The 10,723-nt window shown below is 42.9% G+C and overlaps 1 protein-coding gene across 1 annotated transcript in view; it reads right to left on the reverse strand.

Moving 5' to 3' along the window:
- Window positions 1-3,146, reverse strand: part of LOC118091137 (putative thioesterase PNKD) — a 42,202-nt gene extending 39,056 nt beyond the window's left edge. The window contains 1 exon segment of the mRNA XM_035127799.3: window positions 2,962-3,146. Within this exon segment, the coding sequence (XP_034983690.3) occupies window positions 2,962-3,122 (161 nt within the window). The 5' untranslated portion in view covers window positions 3,123-3,146.
- Window positions 3,147-10,723: the final 7,577 nt, after the last annotated feature.

Below are 10,723 nucleotides of genomic sequence, written 5' to 3' on the forward strand. Positions count from 1 at the left end.
CAGGGATTAAACCTAGGAGCTTATGAATGCAAAGCAGATGCTCTACCACTGAGCTACGGCTGTTCCCCAATCCCCAACATGAATGGATGCAACTGCCTCTGCCCATCCACAAAGTAATCTTAGATGTAATCCCTGAAAACCAGTTACCCAAACTACTTACTGTTCCATTAAAAAAAAGTTTATTGCCAATGTAGCAGAAAGCAGGGGTTGTCAGCTCATATTAACAATAATCCATCATCATCATCATCATCATTTATTTATTTATTTATACCCCAGGCACTCTGGGCAGCTCCCAACAGAATATTATTCATAATAATTATAAAGCGATAAAACAACAACCATTAAAAACTTCCCTAAACAGGGCTGCCTTCAGATGTCTTCTAAAAGTCAGATAGTTGTTTATTTCCTTGACATCTGACGGGAGGGCATTCCACAAAGTGGGTGCCACTACTGAGAAGGCCCTCTGCCTGGCTCCCTGTAGCTTCACTTCTCGCAGTGAGGGAATCGCCAGGCGGCCCTTGGAGCTGGACCTCAGTGTCCAGGCTGAACGATGGGGGTAGAGACACTCCTTCAGGTATCAATACTAGTTTAAACATATATTAATATAAATAGCTCCTATTTCCAAGTAGATATCCAAACGAGACTGAAGATAAGTTACATGTTTTCAATGCAGAAAAGTCACCGCGTCATGGATGGTGGAGTGTCTCTCCTTCCAGCCTTGAAGCATTAGACTATGTATACTTTAGTACCGCATCTTAAAACACAGAGGTCATTTTCTCCCTGTGTTTCAAGTTTCATTTTTACATTGCTGTACACACCAAAGAGGTGTGGGGATGTCTTCACTCAACACACATTACCCAATTTGTTTCCCTGCACCTGTAACACCCCCTCCAAACTCCTATTCAATTAAGCTGTCGTCTGCACATGTGCAAGGGCTGCCTTGAATGTACACACCTCACCTTCCATTTTCAAATAGGATGGAAGCTGGTTTGAGGAGAAATGCATCAAAGCAGAAGTATTCCTTTAAAAACTACAGCAATCATATGGATTGTGGTTAACATCTTGTGTGCGCAGCTTCAAACACAAGTGGTGGAGCAAACTGAAGCCAGAGTAAACCATAAAGTATACACATCACAAATCTTTTTTGCAACTGTAAGATAATAGATTATTTTCCTTGTCCATCTGTTAGTCCCACATCACAGGAACAGGATTTTTCCAAAGCAAAGTTAATACAAACAACAATTTCTGACCAAAACTAAACACCACAGTACAAGCCAGCATCCTATGCCTCAGAAAGGCATTCTTAGCATTACATCATGCATACCTGTAACATAAATTTCACAGTCCCCTAGATCAGGGGTGGGCAGAGTTAAGGGCTGAAGTAGTATATAAAAGGAAGAGCTGTCAGTCAGCTGTAGAGAACATGCTTTGCACGCAATTAAGTCCCAGTTTCAACCCCTGGCACTCTCCTTTTTAAATAGTGCTCCAAGATTTACGAACTAAAGCCAGGTGCAAAAGATATACCTTAGGGAGATCTACAGTACACGTTTAAAGTACATACAGTGCACATTTGCAGCACATTATTTCCCCCCCAAAATATTGGAAACTATAGCTGCCCCCTCACAAAGCTACAAATCTCAACAGCTTTCAACACCCTTTACTAAAGTTCCCAGAATTCCTTGGGGGAAGTCAAGTTATTTAAATGTGCATTGCATGTGCTTAAATGTAGGGCAGGCATCCCCAAACTGCGGCCCTCCAGATGTTTTGGCCTACAACTCCCATGATCCCTAGCTAGCAGGACCAGTGGTCGGGGAAGATGGGAATTGTAGTCCAAAACATCTGGAGGGCCGAAGTCTGGGGATGCCTGATGTAGGGTGTGGATCTGCCCCATTAGAATTAAATAGGCCCCTCAGAGCACACTCTCAGCTAAAGCATTTGTTTTCTGTGCCAGAAGTGAACCCTGTTCACAGTCCTTTCACACACAAAGTCCACCCCTGGCTAGCTTTCTTCACTTCAGCAGCCTAATTTGGGTGGGAAAAACATTTTTGTCGTTGCTGCTATAGTCAAGCAACAACGGATCTACTGCAAATCACAGAGATCTACCAGTAATCCCAAATCTACCTTCCGTGCACCTATTTCAAATATGCTGTACTGTATACTTGCAGGGCTATTTCTCAACAGTGCACGCATGCATGCATATTAAGGCTCCATAGATATTCCTCTGATGAAATGCATGCAACTGAAATCTCTCTCTTCCAAAACCAATTAACTTACCGGTTTCCAGAGAGGCAGGCACCGATCCACGCTTCTCCTGCAGCCAATGCAAATACAGTACTGTACAGTACGAGACGGGACTTTTAACTCTAGCGCTTCAAAGCTTCTCTTGATTAACCTCCCGCAGAATCGCACAGGAAATTCCTTCACACACTACAGTCTTATACCTGGGCTAATGGCACTTTGGTCCACGACTGTTCTAGTCCCCCAAAACTACAAACGCCCCCCGGATCCGTACAGCCCGGCTTCCCCTCGTACCAAAAGCAACCTGCCTTATCTTAAAAACCGCATAACTCTCGCTGCCCGTTAACATCGCCACCAAACCACATTGACATTCCACTTGCAAAATTCATCGTTTTATCCAGCAGCGCGCGGCGCGCGCGCGCACATACCCGCTCTTTCCCCCCGCCCCATCTTAACAGATCCTCTTCCCACTCAATTATAAAGCAAGATCTAAGCAGGCAAACAGATCCCCCCAAACTCGATGCCCCCCCCCGCATACAACCTTTGCTCTAGACATCTCCTTCTGCTACAATACAACCGTTGGGACCCCTTTAAAAAAAAGGCCAGGCCTCCCCTTAGTAACCTCGGCAAGACTTCCCCATTTGCAGCACCCGCTGGATCAGGGAAATGATCTCGTCCTCCTCGGATCAGAAGGATCCAGCCGCAGAGGGTCTCCAAACTCACCCGATGCGGAAAAGGAGGGGACCTGCCAGAGCCATGGGCATTCGGGGAAAGCGCTGCCTGGCCGCGCACCGGTGGAAAACGCCGCTCAGGGCCCTGCAAGAAGAAGCGGCGAAGGTTGCAAGCAGCGCTCGGATCCGCAACAGCCAGCCCAGCCAAGCCATGCTCTGCGGAGGGAGCGCGGCAAGCATCAGACCCGCCCCCCGCCCCTGCCTTTAAAACAGCCCTCCCACCTCCAGCTCCAAGCACGCAGCCGGGCCCGCCCCCTCGGAGCGCCGTTTGGCTCGGAGCCGGAGCCGCTTCCTGCGTGGCTTGGGATGCAGTGCCCCCTGAGGGATCTGGCCGTAAATGCCAGCGGTGGTACCCTAGCGGGACGCGTAAGGAACTGATAAATGAAGAAGTCCAAGGCATCGGGCTTTCAGAAGAAAACAACAAAACATTTTTTCATTGGTTTCTAAACATATACAAAAACAAGAACCATATACTGTATATATATATCAGCCTCTTTATAAATGTGTTGAGATCATTAGTCAGTACTTTTTTTCTAAAAAAATATATGTTTAGGAGTACTCTCATTTTGATTCAAGAAAATCACAATTTTCTTTAAAATAAAAAAATTCCTTCAGTAGCACCTTAAAGACCAACTAAGTTTTTATTTGGTCTAAGTATTTAGTTGGTCTTTAAGGTGCTACTGAAGGAATTTTTTTATTTTACTTCGACCCAGACCAACACGGCTACCTACCTGTAACCATTTTCTTTAGTTCAAATCAAGAAAAATGAAGACAGTAAATGGAGAAAAGTGCACAGATTCACAATATGTTTAGGGGAATGGCTACCCCTGCGTCCCCCCTCCCAGAAAAAAAGCACTGGTATTCGTATTATTAATAATAATTTTATTAAATTTATATACCAACCTTCATCCAAGAAACACAGTATAAAAATGCAAAAATACATCGACAAATCTGGTTCGTTTCCACAACAGCAAAACTGGATTAAGTAAACTTTTTTCCTCTCTGTCTATCTTTATAATCCTGCCCTATTGCATCATAAATGTTCAGCCTTGATCTGCTTTCAACCTGTTGTTTTCTCCAGATGTATTAGGCTACTGCTCCCACCAATCACTGCCAGCATGGCTTAATGGCCAAGGATGATGGGAGCTGTGGTCCAACAATAACCGGAGGCCGTCAGGTTGGAGAATCCCTTCTTCCCACCTATTAAGATCTCCAAGATAACAGCAATATACCCACAATTAAGAACATAGAACAGCTGTATCATAAAACAATGAAAAGTGCAACCAAATCAGACAAGGGATATAACAACAGCTGGTTATCTTTGAAAAGACAAGTTGAACCTACTGCCCCAGCCTCTTTAATGACGGTGCTTTCCTCCTGTAAAGAAGTCAGTGGCATTTCCCTAGTGCACAAAGAGTAATGTAATCTTTTCCTCTTACTGGTTAAAGTTCACTGACTCCACACTAGTGTGTTTGTTTTAGTTTCAAAAGGCAATGTGTGCACTATGGCACCTATTGATTAAAGTCAATAGCATCAAATTTCCTTCTCATTTTTGAGCATGTAAAACAGAGTTTACCCAGTAAGTACGATGCGTTGATAAGTCTATGCATACGGTACTTACCCGAGAGTTAAACCCATTGAATAGAACGAACCTTAGTTCTGAGTAAACAGGAATGCACTGTTGGGACACTGCTTTCTGCTGCACCACTTCATAGGCTGAACTGCATTTTTAAAAAGAGATTTGTTGCTGTTTTTGCAAACACCTGTGAGTTTAATCATTGCACTAATTCTGAGTCACAATGCATGTTTGCAGAACAGTAATGCCCTCCCCTCTGAACGGTATTTACGCAAAATATACCTAGGTTTTTGAAGTCCTTTCCTTCCCAAGACTGTTGCATACATTATTGTTATTATTATTAATTTCATTTCCATACCGCTTTATATTTTTTAAAAAAAGATCTCAGAGTTTTTCCTTTTTCTTTTTAAAAATATTTTATTTAAATATTAAATATTATTGAAGAAAAATAATTTTTAAACAATACAAATTACCAATAACATAGCCAATTACAATTTTCTCCCTTTTCCCCCCTCCCATCCCTCCCTCTCCCACCCTTTAAGGACTTCCCTCAGCTCCGCTCTCTGATTTGTTTGTACATATTGTTGTCTGCATGTTACCTTATCTATCATATGTTCTACTAATAAATTGTGGATGTTTATTCAAAACCTGCCAAGGAGTCCAAATCCTTTTGTTGTCTTTTTAAATAGTTTGTAAAAAGTTCCCATTCTTCTTTGAAGTCACGGTTGTCCTCACGTAGTTTATATGTCATCTTTGCCAACTCTGCATAACTCATCAGTTTTTCTTGCCATTGTTCTTTCATTGGGGTTTCCTCATTCTTCCATCTTTGTGCCAGCAAGACTCTTGCCGCTGTTGTAGCATACATAAATAAGTTCTTTATTTTCCTTGGCAGGTCTTGTCCTAGAATCCCTAACAAAAATGCTTCTGGGTTTGTTTGTTTTTAAACAAATGTCATTTTAAACATCTTTTTCAATTCATTATATATCATTTCCCAGAAATTTTTGACTTCTCTACACATTCCCACCACATATGATATAAAGTAACTTCTTTTTCTTTACATTTCCAACATATGTTTGACTGGGTTTTATACATTTTTGCCATTTTTCCTGGTGTAATATACCATCTGTACATCATGTAGGTTTCCTTCAAAAGAGAAAATTCTGTAAATCAAAATCTACCTTCCACAATTTTTCCCAATCCTCAAACTGTATGTTGTGTCCTATATCTTGTGCCCATTTAATCATGACTGATTTGACCTCTTCGTCTTTCATTTTCCATTCTAGCAGAATACTGTATGCTTTCTTCAATAGTTTCACTTCTTCTTCTATAATCTCCTTTTGAAATCTAGAGATTGTATAGTTAAACCCTTTTTAATCCTCCTTGAACATCTCATTTAATTGTCTATAATGCAACCAACTCTGAAAATGTTCTTTAATTTCTTCGTAATCTTTTAATTTCCATTATCCTTCTTGATCTTTCAATAGATCTCTACCGCCAAGCGGTTTGAGTAACAAAGCTTCTATTGGTGATAACCACCAAGGTGTTTTTTGTTCAGTTAAATCAGGGGTCAGCAAACTTTTTCAGCAGGGGGCCGGTCCACTGTACCGCAGACCTTGTGGGGGGCGGACTATACTTTGAAAGAAAATATGAATGAATTCCTATGCCCCACAAATAGCCCAGAGATGCATTTTAAATATAAGGAGACATTCTACTCATGTAAAAACACCAGGCAGGCCCCACAAATAACCCAGAGATGCATTTTAAATAAAAGGACACATTCTACTCATGTAAAAACATGCTGATTCCCGGACCATCTGCGGGCCAGATTGAGAAGGTGATTGGGCCGCATCCGGCCCCCGGGCCTTAGTTTGGGGAACCCTGAGTTAAATCCTTATACCTTTCCCACACTCTCCTTAATGATTTCCTAATTATATGGCTATAAAATCCTTTATGTACTTACCCTTTCCCAAACATAGCTGCCAAGTTTTCCCTTTTCTTGCGAGGAAGCCTATTCAGCATAAGGGAAAATCCCTTAAAAAAAGGGATAACTTGGCAGCTATGCATACCATAAGTATGCATGCCACCCATATCTGTTGTCATGTCCTTCCAAATCTAATGCTTCTTACTTTTCCAGTTTTATCCTGTCCCTAATCCAAACCAAACATGCAGTCTCATAATAAAATTTTTATAATTTATATAACCAAGGGAAGCCATACTTACTTCCGCCTATCCAAGTGTTGAAGCAAATATTTACTTTCTGATGGAAGCCCTTAAGGTGCTTGATGCATAGCAATAATTAATCAATTTAAGGGCAGGGACAGCTCAGTTGGTAGACTTTATTTTTTTTTAAAAAAAACCACCAAATGGCAGAGCATTTCTCTGGAGAGAAGAGTAACCTTGGGTGGTTGTTTCTTTTTATATATATTTAAAGGTGCTGTGTGCACATTCTTTCACTTGGGTATAACCATAGAGGAGAACTCAGCCTCTCAAGAATTGTCTATGTATCTTTAAATTCAAGCTTTTTTAAAAAACAAACAAACTCTAAATGCCATGAGCATGTCGTGAATTGAATGGTTTGTTACAGTTATCTTGAACTTGATCTTTGTATGACTGTGGCATGCTTATCTATCCAATACTATTTTTCATATTATTTCATCATCCTGGAGATCACTGGATTATCTTTTTTCCTTTTCATTATTTACCTTCATCCATTAGTTCCTCTTACTTAGTCTTTTGGTTGCTGTTGTTTAATCGACTTTGTCGTGTTTGGCTCTCCGTGACCCCATGAACCAGAACATGCCTTGGAAACTCTCACTTCCTTCTCCAAGCTTCTCCTTTTTTTATGTCCATGGAGTTTTCATGGCAAAATACTGGAGTGGGTTGCCAGTTCCTTCTCCAGGTGGATCACATTTAGTCTACACTCTTGGCCAGGCACCCCCAAACTTCGGCCCTCCAGATGTTTGGGACTACAATTCCCATCTTCCCCAACCACTGGCTCTGTTAGCTAGGGATCATGGGAGTTGTAGGCCAAAACATCTGGAGGGCCGCAGTTTGGGGATGCCTGCTCTTGGCTATGACATGTCCGTCTTGAGTGGCCTTCATGGCATAGCTCATAGCCATAGCTGTCAAGTTCTCCCTTTTTTTAAGGGAAATTCCCTTAAGCTGAATAGGCTTCCTTGCGAGAAAAGGGAAAACTTGATAGCTATGCTCACAGCTTCTTGGAGTTATTCAAGCCCATTCACTACAACAAGGCAGTGATCCATGAAGGGGTTTATATACCTACCTGTAACTCATTTTTCCTTTCCCAGAGAGGTGGTTGAATTTCGCAGGAAGCAAACTTTCCCTCGCCTGCAGTCCAGCAGTCTGCAGGACATCTATGCTAATGATACCAAGTTGTTTCTACCTCCCCGCTTCCTTTGCTGATCTGTCACCTTGTTGTTTTGCATTTACAATACCTCAGTCTCCAAACTGCTGGCTCATGGCTCACTGGCTTAGAGACTGACCCCAGCCTTCCTAACTGTCTGCCCTCCACCTGTTTCTACTGCAATTCCCATCAGCCCCACTCTACACAGTCAATAGGTCATGCTGCCTAGAGCTGATGAGTGTAGTCCTAGTCAGGTGGAGAGGGCCAGGTTTGGAAAGGCTTTCTTAGAAGACAGATCCTTTCAGATTCTTACAAAGTAGGCTGGGCAGAGGAAGGAGACAATATAAGCACAGAGCAGGCACATCTCACCCTACCTAATCGTAGGATTGGCTCTCAGCACATCTAAAATGCTTTGATGGTGTTTCCCGCTTGGCAGGGGGTTGGACTGGATGGCCCTTGTGGTCTCTTCCAACTCTACGATTCTATGATTCTAAAAGCACTTCTTTGTTTGCTTATTGAGGAAAATGTCAAATCAAAAGAACCAGAATTACAGAAATTCTTCCAGGCATACAGTTTTAAGAAATACCTCCCTCACTGGCTGAAAGTCTTCCTTTACTGTTGTACTAGCCTGAGCCACCAGATGGTGCAGTAGTACAGTGGCAATAAAGTTTGTTTCTGTCTCCATGAATGAACGAACAATGCGTACACACCATTTTTATTCATTTTTAATGCAACTTATGCTGTTGGATTTGTGGTTTTTTTTTGTGATGCAGAATCTTCAATGCCAACCATGAGCAGAATTTGCCCCCAGGAAGAAAACTCTGGGAACTGAGTTGCTTCCTGGAAACTCTATACTGACATCATTTGCTCAGAGCTCTCTGCAAGGGTGGGGCTCGCCTGTATGCTGGTGTTCACTGATATCTCAGGGAAGATGCACAAGGTCGAAATAAATAGAGTGCACAGAGCAGGAGGGAGTAGTCAGGCTTAATGAATGGTTTCCCCAATAAATACTTGCAAGCTTTTATGCTTATTCTCAAAAGATGCTTCTTCAAGATCACCTTCACCTGCAGCTCACACCCCGTTTTTCAGCATATTTGCTTTCATTCTATTTTGTTGTCACCCTTATCATCTACTTTGTGCTCTCTCTCTCTGCCCACAGTGGGAAGCCTGTCTGTTTCTATGGCAACACTGATATCATGAAGATGGTTTTAGAGTTTAGTGGCAGCCCCACAAGACATCAGACAATTAATGATCTCTAGTAGGGTTTGGCATTGCTGACACCTAGAACATTGGCCTCTAAAGCTGTGCGCAATATATTTAGAGCAGTGCAGTGTCTTAACTAGCGTGGTGCCTTTCTGCATCTCTGTAAATGAGTGAGGGACAAAACAGATAGATTTAACATTTGCTTCATTAAACATTTCATCACTCAGTTCCTTCTCTCCCCTCACCATTGCATGCACATACTCCAGGCCAGTTCCTTACCTGCAATGACCCACATTCATCCTGACAGCTGCTCATAATCTTGACAGTGCCAGCTGAGCCCCGACAATCTCATCTTTCTGTTTTCAGGAGGATGGAGTGAATGAATGACACACCATACATTTAAAGCACACAAGTTTCCCCAAAGAGCCCTGGGAACAGTAGTTTGCTAAAGATGTAGCTCTGTCTGGGATAAACTACAGTTTGCAGAATTATTTGTGCTTTAAATGTATGGCCTGCATGCAACTTCAGTGTGGGAATCTGTGTGCGCATCTGTTTGAAGGTGGGGGAGGGGTTGAGGACTGCAGTCTTTTGCTCTGTTACTTGCAAGTTACTTCTGGGTAGATGTATCTAGGATTGCACTGACTGGGTGTGTTTGCGTGTTCAGATCCAGAGACCTCCCCCCTAAATAAACACACATTTGACTCAAATTTTAGTTTTAGTTTTTGGCAGAATTTAGGCCACAACCTTATTGATTACAGAAAAGTGAGTGATTGCATAGGCTCTGGTTCGACTAGCTCCCTGCATCCTTGCAGGTAGCGCTGACCCAGAGCTCCATCATAGGTCAGCCAAGGGTGAACACCTGAGGTAGGTGAAAAGCCCGGGAACAGACTCTATTCACTCCCCAGATGCTCCCCTGGACTCAGGCACGGGCACAACCCCCTCTCAGGGGTTGACGAAACCACGTTGAGTCCCTGGATTCCTTTAACGGAATACCCTTCACATAGGGATGGTGAGACCGTTCTCCCATCCCTATCACCTGAACCAGTGCCTATTGGCAACCTTACAAGTTGTGACGCTATGCAGCAGGCGAAACCCAAATGGCAACAGCCAATCAGCCAAGTGGGGAAAATTCCTGCTGTGCCCCTGTCCCAACAACAGACGGCACACTCAAAATGCCCTAAAAGTAGGGAGAGGTGGGTAGGTGTTCCAATGCACAAGCCGAAAGAGGAAGCTCTGGGTCACGTGCACCCCATTGGCCAGATTACACCCAGCAATGAGGGACCTACCAATCAGGTGTTGTGGCTATCCAATATACCCACCCACAACCAGGAGGTCAGTCTCCAGGTCTCACCGCAACACGTGACCTCTTTTAGGGAGGACACGATTTAGCAGAGTAGACCAAAAAAGGTCCATTCATTTCAGTGGGTCTGCTCTGAATAAAATGTAGCTGAATACCCTAAAACAACAAGAGAGCTATCATTTTACTGAAAGCTTAGGGCTTCTTCCTCCCTCATTTAACCAAGGTGCCTCCAGGTATGTGCTTGACTTGCAGCATTGGTAATAATCCAATCTCACCTGAAGGCAGAGAGGATCATGGTTGAACTGGCTGTA

Source organism: Zootoca vivipara, chromosome 1 (genome assembly GCF_965207765.1).
Source record: "Zootoca vivipara chromosome 1, rZooViv2.hap1.1, whole genome shotgun sequence".
NCBI classification, from domain to species: Eukaryota; Metazoa; Chordata; class Lepidosauria; order Squamata; family Lacertidae; genus Zootoca; species Zootoca vivipara.